This window comes from Dermacentor silvarum, chromosome 10, assembly GCF_013339745.2.
Source record: "Dermacentor silvarum isolate Dsil-2018 chromosome 10, BIME_Dsil_1.4, whole genome shotgun sequence".
Lineage (NCBI taxonomy): Eukaryota > Metazoa > Arthropoda > Arachnida > Ixodida > Ixodidae > Dermacentor > Dermacentor silvarum.
This window is the reverse complement of record NC_051163.1, coordinates 53,661,809-53,680,358: the sequence shown is the minus strand read 5'-3', so window position 1 is coordinate 53,680,358 and position 18,550 is coordinate 53,661,809. Positions and strand designations below refer to the sequence as shown.

The 18,550-nt window shown below is 46.5% G+C and overlaps 1 protein-coding gene across 1 annotated transcript in view; it reads left to right on the top strand.

Moving 5' to 3' along the window:
* The window catches only part of LOC119431539 (uncharacterized), a 31,499-nt gene continuing 12,949 nt past the window's right edge, over positions 1 to 18,550 (top strand). Inside the window, exons 1-7 of the mRNA XM_037699021.2 lie at positions 1 to 49; positions 3,584 to 3,725; positions 6,401 to 6,460; positions 8,055 to 8,216; positions 10,367 to 10,599; positions 14,842 to 14,983; positions 17,420 to 17,545. Coding sequence (XP_037554949.2) covers positions 3,654 to 3,725; positions 6,401 to 6,460; positions 8,055 to 8,216; positions 10,367 to 10,599; positions 14,842 to 14,983; positions 17,420 to 17,545 — 795 coding nt within the window. The 5' untranslated portion in view covers positions 1 to 49; positions 3,584 to 3,653. The remainder of the gene's footprint in view (positions 50 to 3,583; positions 3,726 to 6,400; positions 6,461 to 8,054; positions 8,217 to 10,366; positions 10,600 to 14,841; positions 14,984 to 17,419; positions 17,546 to 18,550) is intronic.

Sequence of the window (18,550 nt, the reverse complement as noted above, 5' to 3'; positions counted from 1 at the left end):
AAGAAGAGCTCGCGACCGTTCGTTTGCGTTTTCTGGGGCTGCGCGTCTGGTAAGTGAGCATCACTATGGCTGAGTTGTATCAAAATGTCAGTAGGTGTTAACGGTGGACGTGGTTGTTGGTAATTGCGCAGTGGCACGGCTAGGTGAGCGGCCGCAGTCTCGATAACCGCGATTGCCACAAACCAGTTGTCAATCTCCTGATTGCAGCTACCCAACCTCAGAACATCACCGCCGCTATGCAGAAGAGCAACTGCATGGAGCATATGTCAGGCGCATTTCAGGCCTCGCGTCATGTTGCCCGACGTGGAAGTGTACGTTTTTCACGCCGTGCGATAGCCGAAGCCTTTGTAATTCCTAAAGCAAGCAGCATTTTCAGCCTGACGTATTTATAGCGCTGAGAAACGGGTGCACAGCAAAAAGACTGGACGAGAACACAGTCCTATATTCTCGCTGTACGTCCGTCTTCTGGCGCTATAAATGTCGAAACTACTGAAACCAACTGGACCATCACTGTTGTATCGTGCATAATACTCAATGGAGACATTACTCACTCCCTGACCGTTTATTCCATCTTCATCTTGGTTTCTCAGGCGGCTCCAAGCACGCGCCCCCAAAAAACCGACCTGGCCCACTCCTAAAATTGTATTAAGGTGGATTAGAGTGGATTGAGGTGGATTAAGGTTGGTACAAGTTATAGCAAAGTGGATTAAGGTAGAGTTTTAGGGTAAGGCGACAACTTAGACAAGTCAATATGCTGTCGCACTAAAATCACGTAAGGATAGTTAAGGGACTGTCAACTTTTATTAATATAAACATGGCAGGAAACGCGATATGTTTTTTTTTTCGTTTCCCATGCAAATTAAACGTATGCGAATTAGACGTTGTAAATATTCTTAAGACGCTGTTATACTTGTGTGCACCTCGTATCCGTAGCTGTTCCTTCTGTTCCTTCGTTGCCACAGCAATTCGTTCAGGTGCAGAGCGGCTGTGACAGCAAGTTGTGTATAGGTTAGACACGACGTGGCAAAAAAAAAAAAAAGCGGAAGGAAAGGAACCGCTATTGCACGCTTTGCGAGAACCGTCAGTATTGTCATGCGGCCGACTCGGTGCCGAACTCCAGTGCCCAGCCCAACCCGCAGTGCCAGCCCAACCCAGAGCCCAATCCACAGGCTTACCAATCATGCGTTTAAAACCAAGGTTCCGTTAATCAAGAACATGGATGAAGCGACTAATTACTGTTTGAGAGTGTCACCTTGTGTTTATATTCCGAGTGTGAAGAAATATACGTTTCCACGTATAAGGGCGAGATGTCTGAGAACACATTTGCCACATGTACGCACCCTTTGGTCGATGCCAAGGATTGAAAAAAAAAAAAAAGACCGCCCGGCGGAACGTCAGTGCGCGCTCAGGCTCTGCTCTTGTTATAGTTAATTTGTACATTAAGGCACATTTTTATCATCATCACCAGCCTATTTTTATGTCCACTGCAGGACGACGACCTCTCCCTGCGATCTCCAATCACCCCTGTCTTGCGCTAGCGTATTCCAACTCGCGCCTGCGAATTTACTAACTTCATCAGTCCACCTAGTTTTCTGCCGTCCTCGACTGCGCTTCCCTTCTCTTGGTATCCATTCTGTAACTCTAATGATCCACCGGTTATCCATCCTACGCATTACATGGGCGGCCCAGCCCCATTTTTTTCTCTTAATAGCAATTTATACACATTTTTATACGCATTACTAAATGTTAGTAAGGTTCAATCGAGTTAGCGCTAAGTTTTTCTTCACTAATCAAGTGAAGCTGCTCGCCCTGGCAACCCAGTGTCTATGGCGTTGTACTTCCGAGCTTGAGGTCGCGGATCCGATCCAGGCCGCGGCGGCCGCATCTCGACCGGGCGGAAATGCAAAAAAGCTCGTGCACTCAGATTTAGGTGCCTGTTCAAGGACCTAAGGTATAGTCAAACTTTATCCGTAGTCCCCCCCCAACGGCATGCCTCATAATCAGATCGTGGTTCGGGAAGAAAAATTCTGGAGTTTAATTTTTTTGTGAAGTTAAGCGGCGTCCCGATACAGGGACGAACCACTGCGCAAATTAATGTCGTCCAAGAGCACACTCTTAAAACAAGAAAGCGATGGTGAGTCCGCAATATGCGGGAGCAAGTGCTTTCGCCATATACGAATCCATTTTTAGACAGTTCTCCTATACATACTTACCGACGACTACGTTCACTTCAGCCTGATCACGCCCAATCAGAATGAACATGCAGGCACCATAGGGCAATGAAAAGGGGGAGCGAAGGGGGGAAGGAAGAGCTCTCATAAATAAAAAGTGAGTACTGGTCTTGCAGTTACTCCCGCAAAACGAGTCATACCGCATGTTAGCGCCGCAAAAGGAATAATCGTAATGAAGCACCGCAAAAAAAAAAGTAATATCATATCTTAGCGCCACGAAAAGAGTCATACCGTGCTCCTAGCTCTCTAAAGGTGCTGCATCGTGTCTTAGCCCGTACAAGGAGAGACCCTACGAGCGACGCGTGCTATTCTTCCAACTGATCTCATCTGAAAAAGCAAACGGACCAAAATAACAGACTGCGTGATTTATCGATAGGACCGGCGCTCACGCGACAAATAACATGGACGCAAAGATGAAATGGTATTCGGATAACGAGAAGAAAACCTCCAGGAGGACTTGCTTAAGATAAATTATTTGTTTTTGTGAAACCGACACAGAGTTGCTCGCACGCAGAATTTCCCGACACGGCGTTCCTCGCCGTCTATACACCCACGTGCATTGTTGGTCACTAGAACACGAATTAAAGCTACCCACTGGTCTAAATGGTAGCTTATACAAAAGCACGCTCCAGCCTTCCCTTTCTCCGGAAGTGTGCTTGATTGAGCACACACATTATATCCAAATTTTATTAATCATTCCTTTTGTTGTTCTTCTTTACCCTGTTGCTTTCGGGTGGAAAAGCGTACTGTATAGTATATTCCTACAATTGAGTGAAACCGCATTGCTTGCACCTGAATCGGCACGTGAGTGAAGTGTTAGAACCCTCTCGGTACCTTTTTTGGAGAATCATAGTGGAAAGAACGCATGATCCGGGAAAACGTAACATGCGATGACGACTGCAGCAGCACTGCAGATGAAGGAAAAGTTACTGTTACATAAATTTAGTTGAATTTGAATAGAAGTAAAACAGACTACTGAAAACCCCCTAAAATAAAGCTATTGAAACGTACTGTGAACACGGCAAGTGGTAGTTTTCAGCGGCGATATGCGGCAGTCGACATACACACCGTCAATGGACGATGCCACGTCGGTGGTGCGCCGGTGTAGTTTATAGACGTAACAGCTGGCAAGCCGAACGTAACGAACAGTAATCTAATAGACATGACCATAAGGGTAACGGCAGCGGCGTTTCAGAGCGTAAGATCCGAGAAAACGCAACAAACAATAACGTATCAATAAGGTTTACTGTATTTTCGTGTTGTGTTTCGCCCTGTCCCGACAATGCGCAGCAACGTGAAGTGCATTGGCCGAGACCCGGCTAGCCCTTACACAACCATTCTTTACCATGCAGCTGCGGCAGCTCTCCTGGTGCCGTGGCTGCGGGCGGGCACACGTAGCTGGGGACCATGAGTCCCAGCTAGATGAGCAGCTCCGGTTCCGCAAAGCAGGAACGCAGCGACGGTTTTCTGCCGCACAGCGACGACGAGCCACTGGTGGTGCCATTCTTGTCGTCCATTCCTTTTGCTGAGAATGCTGAGCTTAGTGTAAAAACATAAAGCGGTAACTGGCACTACCGTACCGTACCGTACCGTACCGTACCGCACCGTACCGTACCGTGGGAATAGCGGTATGGGGTGGCTTCGGATGGCTACCTGTCTCGCACAGCCAAGACGCGTCTGGCTAGAAGCGTTCCGTCTGTAGCAGCGATCCATCCTATACTAAACGTGTAAAATAGTAAGTTTTTTTTTATTCCGTGAAATCATTATCTTTATTTAACCATGAGAGCTTGTCTTGGTTGTGCAAGTATACTGACCGTGAACAATACCGGCAGTCGCTAAAATTAGAAGGAAAAGTGCAAGGCTTCTTTTCACTGTGCGTCAGTTTCAATTATCTGTTTTTATTTTCTTCGTTTCCGTATTATAAGTAATGTGAGGGAACAATAGCGATATGTGTATTACGGGTCAACCGAGACTTGTGATGATATTATGCTAAGAAAGCATATGTACGGAAATGACTGTGTTAAGCTAAGTCACGTCGAGGCAAGCCTTCCACGCCACACACCAGCATACCGGCATTCCCATGGTGCCATGAAGCTAGTCCGTTAGGAAATTCGCATGCACGGTGGCGCCAGGTTTCCTTCTAGGAAACCTGGCGCATTCGGGCCGCAAAGTTACTTGGTTAGTGAATCGGCGTCATAGAAAAAATTGGCGTTGCGCTGCTGTAGCATGCATGGCAATGCCGGGATGTTAAAGATGCAGAGGCTTGGGATCGGCATTTTTCCTGGAGAGTCAGGGGTTCTATTCTGGGCTCCTCTGAAATTCGCCAACTTGCCCCTTCTGATTGGATGCGAGTAAGCTCTCCACGAAGATTTAACTCGAAGGCAGCTTTCCGAGTGACAAACAGGAGCATGCTTTAGGCCAAACGGGACAAGTCGAAGCACCAATATCCCGGCATTCCCGTGGTGGCACAGCGCACATTAGCAAACTCGTACTGGTGGCGGTGACAGATTTCTCCCTAGGTATAGTATATAGTTACTTAAAAAAAGGGGGGATCCGTTTATAAGTCTCCAAGCGTAGTTGAGTGGCGCGCACGGCCGTGAGAGGGCCGCCCAATGTTCTTTCTATTCATTTTTCATTTCTTCCGCTTACTGTTTGCGCCTCAATTATTGACAGCTGCGCAACAGCTAGCTACACTGCCCAACGTTGTACTTTGGTATGCAGCGCAGAACGAGCAAGACAGAAATCTAGCCCGTGCACAGTAAGCTACGATATAAATCGAGGTGAAAAGTAGGAACAAAAAAAAAGTGTTGGTAATTCCTTTTGACGGAGTAACTGCATGTTTCATTTTAATCACACTTTAACTAAAACAGCTTGTACACCTATTCTCAGAGCATAGAGAGTACATTTCGTACAAAAAGCATTGAATTGTTAATGAGCGAATAACTAATTAGTACACTAGTAAATGTTAGTGCATTAGTAAACAGCTGTTTGAACTTTATGTATATTACCAAAACTTGCTCATGCGTATCAAAAATGATACTTTGGTCTTTGCGAGGTTAATCTCAAATTTGAGAGCTTTAATGCTCCCGGAGGGAGCAAGGTCAATGTGCTCGGGCGTGGGCAGAGTTAGCGTTCTACACCGTGATGGTGAGCGTTTTGCATTGAAGAGTACGATGAGTCACAAAAATAGAGTGAAATAAGAGTTGAGCATTCTCTCCCCCACACCCCCAGGAGTCGCCCCCACTCCCTTCATTACTTGCAGGAGCGTAGAGCCTATGTGGTCACTGACCGACGCCACACTCCTCTATTATACGATAGTACAAAGAATGTTTACTTGACGATGAACGAAGGACTCCCCCAATAACGTGCACTATTATACAAAGAATCGCCGATTTTTTTTTCTTTCCTGTGATATATTCCATGGGACAAAAGTGAGCATTGCAACACTGGAGGACGGCACTGTAGCTATATCACTCGGCTGAGAGTACGTAAACGGCAGCCCTACATTTTTGTAGCATGTTAGCTGTCGGAACTCTGCGCACTCTGTGAGACAGACCGTGGTCTGCTCTAAAGCTATTCGTATCGTATGAGTGTAAAAACAGCTTCTAGGGAAGCGTAAGACAATTACTGTTTAGAGAAAGACCATGGTAAGAAGGTTCCTCTTGTAAAACACATCGTCTGCAGGACACGTTTCCTTCTCATATATTGTTGTAACGGGCTAACAGTTATAACAGTGTGACTAAACCGCGTGAACTTCAAGAAGTCCGCGAAGCCATAAATCAGTGGCACAAGGCATAGACACGCATGTATATATACTATCGTAAGCAAATGGCTTAGAGACCATTTCAGTAGGGAATATTTACATTTTCTTGCGCAAATTGTCAGGTTAGAAAAGAAAAAGAGAAAAAAAAACACTGCATCTGTTGAACAGGTACACGTGTATTGTTCCGCTTGATTTCACTCGGCATGCGTGTACTGCAAAATAAATTGTTTTTTTTTTCGTTTCTCTGGTTTTAAACGTTGCTTGCGAAGTCTTGTGTTGACTGAGTGGCAAGCGCGACTCTAAGAATCCATAGTGCCGTGTGAGTAACAAATAACAACACAGAGAGAAACGTTCGTCACCGACATCTTTGCTTGAACATTCTATGTTACTTCTCCATTTGCCGTAGAGGCATCAGCAAGAAGGCAGCAGCGGATCCAAGTCCGTGAGCTCAGTCGCATCGCCGAAGGTAACTGCCTCGTTCACACACGCACTTGGAGTTTGCGTCATTGTGCTTTGCTATACAGGGTTTTCAAAGTTAAACTAATGGCAATGTTAATGCAAAAGGCTATGTTAGCACTAAGTTTGCTTGCGCAGGTAGTTTGTGCACTTTGGCGGGCACAGCTTTCGCTACATTAGAGTCACCTTTAGAGACGCCAGGTGTCAGCACATGACTTACTGGTTTGCTTTGCCTCCTCATAGAGGGCCGGGAATTTTGAGGCACGGACACTGAAAAATCTATGGGAGGGTAGATATATACAGTTCCGCTGTAAAAACTTCTGCATTATTTTTTTTCTATCAGGAGTATGGTTTATGTTTTTATTTGGAAAGTTGAGACAATCGTATTTGAAGACTTCAATTTGATTGATACTTCTGGAGTGCTTCTGCTCCGGGAAATTCATCACAGAATTTGACACTCAGCCAATTTAGCCCCAGTTTAAGGGCGTATAGATGTCGGCTGAACGTCAATTGCGACGTAGCTTACTGCATGAGGCACATCGTTTGTAGGCTGAGAAAAGCTGATAACAGCAGCGCTCGTGCTATCGGCTGGCGAGGACTAGCAACGACTGACTTTTTACTCGCGTTGTAATTGCCACACGGCTTGACGTTGGGTCGAGATTCAGGCCCCTGAATGCGAAGTTAGCGGAGTAAGTGTCGAATTTAAAGAATATCTCGGAGCACAAGTGCTCCAGGAGAATCAAAGTGAAGTTGTCTTCAAGTACGATTGTCTTAACGTTTCAAATATAAACATGCACCATAATCGTAATAGCAAAAAAAGTACGACTTTTTTTTTGAATTAGGTGTTTGAGGTCTCTAATATTTCGTGAAACATTCTGTCTACCAAAGCGCATAAACCGCCAGCGCAAGTAGAATTTTCGTGCCTATAGCATCGCGTTTTTATTAAAATTAGCGTTAGTTTAACTTTTAAGACCCTGTGCAGTAAATTATTAGCACTTGAAAGCATCTGTATTTGGACTTACCAGTTAGCCCTCGAACAACGCAACTTGACACATACAGACAGGTGAGGCGTCAGGCGTGCGTCACGTCTTTGTGTTGGTCTACAAGTCGCGTTGATCAATGCTAAAAAATTTCACTTGACAAACCAACTATCCAGAAAACCGGTGTGAGTTACGCGGATCATAACAACCTAGTTGTGGAAGGGTGAGTGCATTTCCCATCTTTTGAATCTATTCTCGAGAGTTCTTGTTAGTGCTCGTTCTTGTATTCCAACTACAGCAGGCCACAAAAGTTAACCGGAAAGGGTTTGCACGACAAAAGTGAAATTTTGCTGTGTTTGGGGCATAGTGTCTCTAATTTAACGAATCACTGTATACGTTACAAGTATTCATACAGCCTGAAGCTTTGAATTGAACGTTTTCTGCCCAGTTTTAGTAGGGTATTGGTTTTTTCGAGAATCCCCTGTTTCGTAAATTTTTGTTGCCTACTGTACCTTCACTCACTCCGGTGGCGTCCGAACAGTGCGAGCATAATGTCGTCCATAGGGGAACCTTGGAATGTACACTGAAGAGATTATCTTGTTTCACGATAATGATCGTCATCAGGCGGCTGTCGAGGGTTCGGAGGCGTCTCCTTCGTCCCCCTCGGCCGTCGGGACCCACTGCTCTTTTCCGTCGTCGCCATTGGCCCCCTCGCCACAGCTGAGAATACTGCCCGACCACTGGATCACTGAACAGGTCGACTTACCGGACCAAGGGCCGTACTGCGTAAGGATTCTTTTAAATGCGAAGCATTTCTTGGCAAACATTTGCCACTTTGAGAGTATCTATCTATCTATCTATCTATCTATCTATCTATCTATCTATCTATCTATCTATCTATCTATCTATCTATCTATCTATCTATCTATCTATCTATCTATCTATCTATCTATCTATCTATCTATCTATCTATCTATCTATCTATCTATCTAGCCGCATACGTCTTGGTGCTCCCATGGTCGTTTCGTTAACTTCGTATGTACCAAAACAAAATTGGCATAGTATGACAAGAGTGCACGACGAACATAAATAATATGTCATGTCAAGAATGTCATAACATGGGTGTCATGCAGGTCATGAAGTGGCCGCCTGCGTCTTGGTGCTCTCATGGTCGTTTCGTAAACTTCGTATGTACCGAAATTGGCATAGTATGACAAGAGTGTAGACGAATATATTTGGTAGGACATGACATGAATGTAATGATATGCGTGTCATGTAGGTCATGAAACAGCCGCCTACGTCTTGGTGCTCTTATGGTCCTTTCGTTAACTTGGTCGGCTCCCCGCACACTGCTTCGCATAACATGGATTCCCACAAGGCGTAAGATCTGCCGGCTTTTCAAGCGAAGCTTGTATACGCCAGCCTGCGCCGGCGATGTAACGCAAAAACTCCGGCTCCAGCGACCCTTTCCTGCCCTTTCCCTCCCCGAAGGAAGCGAAACGGCTCTGATTGGCGTAGGCGCGTGAGCGCGCGCCTACGCAACTGGCACTGTGCCTAATGACTCATGCTCCGGCTCCAGCGAGCCTGCGTAGGCGCGCGCTCACGCCACGTGCGCAGCCAGTCAGAGCTGTTTTGATTCCGCCGGGGAGGGAAAGGGCAGGAAAGGGTTTCGCGCGCGCTGCGCCCGCTTCGTTTCCGTTCAGTTCAGTCTCGGAAAACCGATGGGACGGCCGTGCATTGTGCGTACCCCCGAACAACAGGCAGCTCTCGCCGAGTTCCGACGGGAGATCAGGGCGCGTCGTCGACGGGCCGATCCTACGGTGCGAGCCGCTGAAGCTGCGGCACTCCGCCAACGACGAGCAGATCACTTGACCTTCCCTTGGTCACGGTCAAGTTACTCACAAGAAACATAACCGTCAAACACAAGGTGCACCCTAGGACAAGCTTGGCTTAACCCCATTTTCCGGTAGGGGAAGGGCCGACGATTTGTTTTTTTTTTGTAGTCGTTTTTCTGTAATAAGAAAAAGACAACTGGAAATCCTGCTTCGGAATATTGGCCTATATTTATCGGAGCCTGTGATCTTATCTTTTGTAGTCTCTATAATTGGGTTCAGCCACGGAATGCTTGCTTGGCAATCCAAAATTATCTGATTGAATCTAATCATTAGCATGCTAGACTGATCGTTCCTCTCCCCATCATAGTTTTCTTTTATACATTGATTTTTTTCGACTTCCACATACCAAGGAATTTCGGACGTTTCCTCCTTCAGCGATGTCTGTCGAACGCCACCTCTCTGCACCAGGGTAACTCAATGGATGGCATTCTGAAAAAAAAAAATATTAAAAGAAATCGACGGGGTTTCAACAACTTTCAATTAGCAATGTCGAGAAGGTACTCGCTTCTAATAACTCCGCGCAATTACGGCACTTAGCTTTAACTTTCATGTGGCGTTATATTAGTGTATTAATCCTGACCGAAACTCTGCCATAACTAAAGAGGGAAGGTACGACCAGGTGGAGTACCAATGTGTGTTATTAGAAAAGACTACCTTCTCGGCGTTGCTAACTGAAAGTTGCTGAAACCCCGCCGATCTTTTCGAAATATCATTGTCATGACCCTGAACACGGTCATACAAACGCGTTAATGGTCACAAAGCTTGTGAATGCGCTTAATGGCCACACTTGTTCGTTTAGCGCTATTCAGTTTTCCAGCGCGGCATTTTTTTATAAGGTCTGGGGTTTACGTGCCAAAGCGACCATATGATTATGAGGCACGCCGTAGTGGGGGACTCCGGATTAATTTTGACCACCTGGGGATCCTTCGACCTCGTGCTTAGCAGCTCAACACCATAACCGCTTAGCAGCCTCGGCGGGTATAGTGCGACAGTCCATCTTGTTCGAATCGCTGCCTTTGCTTTCTCTCTCTCCCGCTACAGCTTGTGCCCAAGTCCAGCGTTGAGTCTGTGAACCCGCAGACCAGCAACGGTGAACAGCCTGCGTCGCTGCTTCTCGTTCCCAAGTCTAGCGACGAGGCCCTCGCGCCCGACGACCAGCAGCCGCCTCATGTGCCGCACTTCAGCGACGATCGCCACGGCAGCAGCGTGAGTCCCGGGTACCGCTCCAACGACCAGGCTGACATCGTCAGCGCTCAGCCACAAGGCAAGCTAAGGTGTGCTCATGGCCGCCGGCGTGTGGCAGCTCAAGCTGTAGTGAAGTGACATTTTTGACTCATATTCTTGCGCTATTACGTGAAGGTCAATGCTCTAAATCAAAAAAAATATAGGCCCTTTCTAGTTTACGAACATAAATCCTAAATGACTTCCGTTTAAGGCCTCTGGCACACTATAAATGCAATAGCCTATATATATATATAGCTCGCCAGCTGACACCTGTTTTGCAGTACAGTTAGAATGTCTGACAAGTGAATTTAATTGGTAAATACGACAAGAAAGCTGCGTACCCGCGTTCGACACATGGAGCGCGTTCCTTATATTTGAACGCATCAAGAACACGTGCTTGTACTACACTATCTCACTACATACTAGTTTTACAGCGTAAGCTGTTATGGACTCATTCCAATAGCCGTTTCGGGTGGTGACGATGCCGCAGCCGCGTAACCGCTATCGCCGGAAACGCGAAAAAAGTACCCGATTCCCGCCGGGATCGAGCCCACGCCCGCTGCGTGGGAGCCGGATGCTCTACCACTGAGCCACGCAAGCGCTTGCTATCGGGCCGCGGAAAATACCCTAAGGCAAAGGCAGGGGGAGACGACTCGAGCCTCCGCCAGTATGATGGCGCCATCTAGGTAAGATGCCTGCAAACGCAGCGTCCGCAGGCGCAGACGACGATATGCGATTCAGACGAGGCGCGCAATCAACGCGCTCCCGAGCTACAGTGTACTAGATTTTTTTATATTCTAGTTCACTATACCCGAGCGGCCGAGCCACCGCCAATATGATGGCGCCATCTAGTTAAGGTGCCTGCAAACGCGGCGCGCCCGATATGTAAGTTGTAGTTGTAAGGCTTGATCGGGCTCAGCAGGACTGCTGTGCAGAGAACATTACAATCCGCAGCTCGCCGTCGACGCCGCGCGGACTGTTCAGATCGTCCTCGTCAAAACGAGGCGAACAGACTGCCGCGAAGACCCTGTTGTGAGTGGTGCCCAAATTGGAGCTACTCTTGAGCCGCTCCACCAGATTACGCCGTGACTGTGCTGCGTGTGCCACGCAGGCCTGTGACTTTTTTTCTTGGCTAACTTCTCGGTCAAAAATTCATGACCGGAAGCTTTCTGGTAGGTGAAAAGGCCTATACTGATCGCCTTCAGAACGTCCTAAATATTTCATAGTGTTTCGTTGGGCTAACCAGCTTCGGTTTCGCTATACGGGAAGTGAGTGCGTCATGATGTCATGATACAATCACTCGCTCAATTCTTACGATCGTTGCAGGAAGCAGACGTGAGCGCAGACAATATTCGATCAATCAATCAATCATACCTAGCCTTACTGCTCGACCTCAAAAAATGTCGCAGTTTCATGACGTCATGATGATGCCTTGTCAGGTGTGTCGAGACCAACTGTATTATCAAATTAAAATACCTTAGAAATGTCTCATCCCCTCGATAATTCTTAAGTGCAATTTTTCGACGTTTCAGGAGATTATGGTAGATCTTCTACAAGCTCAAAAATAGGTGCCCGTATTGCTTTAAACAACAGAGCTGGGCGTGTTGCGAGCATATAACTTTCTAAAACACGTAACATTTTTCTTGAATGCACTGTTTGACATTCTTGCATTCCTTCTTGACATTCTTATTTAATATGAATTATTTAAAAACCTCAAATTTTATCTGCTTAATGTCTCTGCACACCTCAAGGCTCTTCCGAATATGACATGCAAACATCAATCTATTTCTACGAGACAAAAAAAATAATGGTTAGTTCTGCGCGTAAGTTCACAAAGGTTACGGTTGCGGCCGGTTAGAGTGAACACAGCCTTCAACATACGGGGTGATTATTTTTACGTTTTACGGAATTCTTATGAATTGACTGATTGCATGATAACGTAGTTCTATTCCTTGAGCTGGATTATTCGGAGAGGCGGACAGTTACTTGCAAGAGAAATGAAAGACACATTGACTAATCAGCAAAAATTAATTCATAATTCCATAAAAAATTTCACCTTTCGTCAAGAAAATTGCAAAGGGGTAATGACATTTTAACTATATTTGTCTACATTTGAAGTTGAAGAAACTTCCAATGTAGACCGTTAGGAACTGCAAGATATTTAATTCGAGAGTAACGTTGGTCTGCGATGACGGACCTGGCGTCGCGGACATTACTGTGACGTCAGACACAGTAAAGTTTGCTCACGCAGTGTAGTATTAATGTTAGTGATGCTGGCGTTACTTGCAAACAAAGATAACCGAAAGCGACGCGCGTTTAGCTAGCAACGCTCGCGGTCGCACTGATCGTTATCATAGTAATGAAACGAGGCAGTGGTCCATGACGTCATGTGGCACCAACCTCGTGGGTACAGAAAAGGTTCGGGGATAAAAAGGCGCTTAATAAATTATTTAGGGTGATCTGATGTTTTCTATTATATCTTTTTTGGAGAAGGCCGGGGGGGGGGGGGGGGAGCTCAAGGCTTTATACCTCAACTCCACGAAAAAAAAAAAAAAACCTAGCCCAGAGCGTAGCACCGCTATCTTTCTAACTATGATACATCCTACTTAGATTGTGGTTACTGTGACGTCTTGACAGCTGCGCATCCGTGCGTCTCGGGCGACGTTGCGCACTCTCATTTATCACAGCAATGTTTCCAAACCTCGTATCGCTTGCAAACTTGAGATATCGTGCAAAAGCGGACCGTACACTCAGCACATCTCGAGTTTTCGGCCAGATACCTCCAAAGTGGGGGTAAGCCCGCCAGCGCCTATGATTCTATAAAAAAAAAAAAACGTTCTCATCGATAATGGGATCTAACCTCTGTTTTAGAGCGAAGCAGCCTAATGTTCGAATAATTAGTCAACGATCACACGCATGCCTCTCGTGTGCCAAAGCTCGTTCTTTAAAACGTCTGCTGCATGGTCACGTGTCTGTTTCTCACATTGTTCCGTCGTGGCAGCTCGCACTTTGAGACGCTATGTTAGACTGCACTGCCTTCTGGATACTTCACTGCATTCATGATCGGCCCATGTTTTCTGTTAGATACCTGAAAAATGGAGGAAGTTCGCCTATAATGCTATCGCATTAAAAAAAAAAGGGGGGGGGGGAGGTCAGTCGAATGTGTCAGTTCAGTAATCCTTGATTTGTTGTGCTACATGCTCTCAGACGTAGACGTAGTGTGACATCGGGACCACGCTAAAGCGCACACAGATGTACAGTCAACCACAAAAGTTTACGGACCATGGGATCTCAGAAAACGCCCAATTTCCGAGCAGCCTGCAATGGTGGTCACTAAAACCAAACATCACAATGTCGTTCACGTATACTGGTAGAAGCTGTAAATGCGAATACTAGACAGCGTTTTGAGGCTGCCCAAATATTCAGCTTTTTCTCAGATCTCGTGTTCCGTAAAATTCTGTGGTTGACTGTTCAATATGCGCTTTACAGAATAACATTTTGTGTCGCTGCAATGGCTTCGATTCGGATATCATTTCAATGAGTTCACGCGAGCAGACTGTTGGAAACCAAAATCAGCCGCCAAACTAGTTCGTAGTACGTACGTGCGTATCAAGCTTCCCACTCACTGCCTGTTTTCTAGTGTAAACAGATACGCTCGTCACCCGATCGGCAGATGTTCTCAATGATAGATTAGGAGAACATAACTACAGAATACAGACAAGACGACTATATCTGTTAATCTATAGCCCTCAATTGCTGCATGCGCCACTGTACATATTTCTATCATCATTGTGCGTCGCTGCACAAGCATCCGAATAATCTCACCGAGGAAACATTACCTTCCGAAATTCTACGATGCAAGAAAGATGTCACCAAAAGTCCTTCGCTTTCTCTCCCTGGAGAAGAAGTCAATTACGTACTCGATAATAAGGATTCTCGTCAGTACTGTATAAAAAGGCCGAACTGCTAATGAAGTATTTCAGTTGCTGGTCAGCGCTTTATGTACTCGCTCCGGCACAATATTAAGAGGGGCGCCGAAATTTATTTGAAGAGGGCGTAGTGGCCAAACGCAAAAGCGTTCCCGCACAAAACTGTTCAGTGAGAATAAATATTCAGCGCGAAATCTGCTTCTTAGATATATCGACCCTTCAGATTCGAAAGCACAGTTCACAAGTAATCGTTTCTCAACAACGAATTCGCTGTTGCCCCTCGTATTGCTCGCGACTTGTCTCCCTTCGTCCTGCTCTCGGGCGCTGCGAGTTTGATGGCTTGCGCGCGTTTTCTCATTGAAGCCGCCGATTTCTCGAAGATATGGCGAAGAAACCATCGACGAGCTCCTTGGACCGGTCGGACATCGTCGACTTCGTCGTCGACGACCGCACGACCGAGGAGACCAGGGCCATCTACAACAGTTGGGCGACCAACTACGAAGAGGTGCGAAATCATGCAACGTCACCTCCAGAATTGATACGTATCTCACAAATGGGAACTATTTTCATTGAAATCGATCGAGCGGTTTTCTCATAAAAGCATTTCTGCGTTAAACAGATATTCGAAACGGGAAATCGGTGTTGTACCCGAGCTAAAATTTCCTCTTAAACGAAGCAATAAAAATTTTTGGCGGCGCTTAAATAGTAAACTTGCAGGCACAACTTGGAATTAGCTAGCGCGAAACAGATGTGATTGGTTATCTCCGGGAGAGGCCTTCGTCCGGCAGTGGACATAAAAAGAAGATTACGATGATGATGATGGGGGGACGAAGATTATGAAGATGATCACGACGACGACACTAACTGATGCTTCGTAGAGCAAAGCAAGGGAATAAGGGAGGCGGAGATGGGGACAGGACACACCGCTAGCTTTCTGTTATATTGACTTATTTCCGTTCTTCTTGGCGCTTGATAGTACAGTGTATCAATACAGAGCCGTATGGTGGTTCAGCGCCTTGTCTGTCGTCTTCACTTCGTCCTGTCCAGGCGCTGTTTGATGTCGTCCTAGATGTTCATAGGTTGTCTTGCGTTATGTCTGTATTTTTTGGGGAGGTGGGGAGGGGCAGGGAATAAAAGAAATGACAAGCGACGACACAACGGATTGTATGAAAACACAAAGTACCAATCACTTTCAGATGAAGCACTTTCATACAGTCGGTTGTGTCATACTTTTCAATTCGTTTTGTTCCCTGTTAGAAACGTAGCGCAAGAAAACTGTGAACATACATCAACCATCCCCGTTTGTTGCTTTGCTGAACCATACAGCAGTGATCTTGTTCGATTTGGACAACATTTGTTTAGCTTGCGCAATACCGAAGTGCACAAGTGTGTCTTCTATACAACCAGCATAGATATGCAACCGCCGCGGCACGAGAGGTGAAAGTGTCTCGTGTTTTGCGTTGGAACCCTTTAGCCATGGAACCAACGCCCTGGGCCCGGATGTACAGTATGTGCATGTACGCCACATCAGCGGTGGTAACTTTTTAGTGAGATTAGCTTTCTGTGGGAGCATTAACCACTTCTCGGTATGTACGTATGTATCTAACTACTTTATCCCAGTAACCCAAATCGTCTACATATAGCTTGGGCCACTAGATTTGTGCTCGCTGCTGCCTTGAGGAGCGGACAACATGGGCCATTCGGTATGTGACCGATTAGACAACTTGCTGCTGGCTACTGTCTTGTTTAATAGACAACTCGGGTTACTCCTACTACTTGAATCACTGGGTAGAAAAATCCGGCAGATCCCATCTCAGGATGGCTGTCGTCGATAATGGCGTTTAGCGTCATCAATGTTATGAAACTGGATCCGACCAGCATAAACGACAGCGCTGCGGAGACACGAAGTGCTGCCGACGGTGGCGCAAGGTGAATTGATGACGCAAGCAAACTACAGCAGGTGGCGGCGCCAGGGGCGCTGATGACGTTCCAATCATTATAAGCTGTTATCGCTCTTTAGCGTCTTACCCATTCGCGTCGAACCATTAAGAACCGTGATCAACCGTACTCCGGCGGCTGCGTATGGTGCGGCCGCGCGGGCCCTATCTTCAAAGCGATCGTCTTACGTGACGCACGGACGGTTTCCTCGTTGGGTAGGCATAGAAATGCTTACGCATAAAAAAAAAAAAAACTGCATGGTAGTGTGCTGTGTTGGCCCCTCACCTACCCGAGATCCGCTAATCACGAAAGCGCATACGACTCGGAGCCAGCCGTGGCCTGCCCTCCTTTCGAGAGACTCGACCATCTTACAATTAAGCCCACAACCGCACCGGCAGTGTACTCGCTCTCGACACGAAAGTGCACGTGTCCCCGTCCAACAGGGGCCACACTTTGACCTGCCCAGAGTGAGTGCCACCACCTCCCAGAAGCCAGGGCGCGAGCATTCGCCACACGACCAGTCTTGTGGTGATTGCAAGAGGTGAGATGAGAGGCTAAGTATGTGCAGGTACTCCGAGGCAAAGAAAAAGAATTGCGACAGAACCCCGTCTCACGACGACTGTTGACGGTGATGGGCTTAGCGTTGACTCAATATAGCGACACAACGTATATTGCCACCGTCGAAACGAGTTGTGTATGAGGCGTGTACTGCACGCGGGGTTTCTATTTAGCGCTTCCCTAAGAGGCACTGAGCATAGCCAGCGTCCTTTGAGGAATTGTACCAAAGCAATTTACTGGCTAAATTTATCCTCACTAGAGATGTCGCTAGAGCTCCAAAAAGGCAGTGTTGTCACGAACGTGACTTAAAACTCACTACATTTAGTGACATATTTGCTAACTTACACAACACCGCGCCACGGTGAGCGACAGACTGGCCCTGGCATTTCCGCTGTGCATCTCATTGTGACGACTATCTACATTTCTTTTCTTAATTTTGGCCTAGGACATGGCTCTGCAGAAGTACAAGGCTCCGAGTATCATGGCTCACTTCATCAACCAGGAGCTGCAGATCAAGAAGGATGCCGTCATTCTGGACGTCGGATGTGGAACGGGGCTGCTCGGGGTGCAGGTACAAAATTTGTTATACCGCGCTTATAATGTAAAGGTGCGCTCTAAACGCGGTGACAATAAGAAACGTGTACATTTTCGCAATATTTGCGGATAACTGCTGTTTATAGGGCTTTCGAGAACATGCCTAGGAATTTTTCGCAATGGCCATAATTCACCCACACACACACATAACCTTGTAAGCAAATCAGCCATAATGTTCCTTCCATATTCTCGCTAAACTTGATCTCAGGGACACGTATAGGACATCTCCAAGGACAGCGGGGTTTGTCGAACACTTACAACGGTCTGGAGGGCTAGCTTGCAAAATTAATTTAATACTAAAGCCGTTATTAAACCACATACTTTAATCTTTGCCTAGACATCACCCATAACCTGCCCCTTATTTTCACCAAATAAAAACAAGGTGCCTCATTTAGTTGAGCCAGGACACTAGGCGGGCAGATCCTATAAAGCCCGATAATGAAAAAAAACAACAACAGGGAATAAAGTACTTATTTCTGAAGCTCATAATTAAAACGAGCGTAAAGATTTCGCTGTGCTTTACCCCCCATTTTCACCGAATGTGAAGTCGGTGTCACATGAAATTCTCCCAGCACACTGGGAGACATTCAGGATAACGACCATACAACGCTTTCAAGCACTTGCTAAAGGAGTTGTTTTTTGCAAAGCCTATTGACCCTTTTCGCGGAGCAGTTTGTTTTAGAGAAACGAGATGGCGCTCAGGGCGGCGCGCCATACCTCTCCTCAGCGACCGCGCACGAATACGAAACCATTACCGCTTCTACCTTGCTTTTGTGCGATCAGCTGTCGGAAATGCAAGTGAGTTTTCGCTAACACACTGTGCTCCAATTATGCTAGATTGAATCATGTGGATTGAAGACGTGTGCAGTAGTTGGCTGCAAAAATAGTGACTGGCATGTTAAGGAATAGAATGAATCTGTGTGGCCAAGTTCATGGACCGCTGCTGCAAGTGTCCGAACGTGTTACCGGCACTTCGTGATGT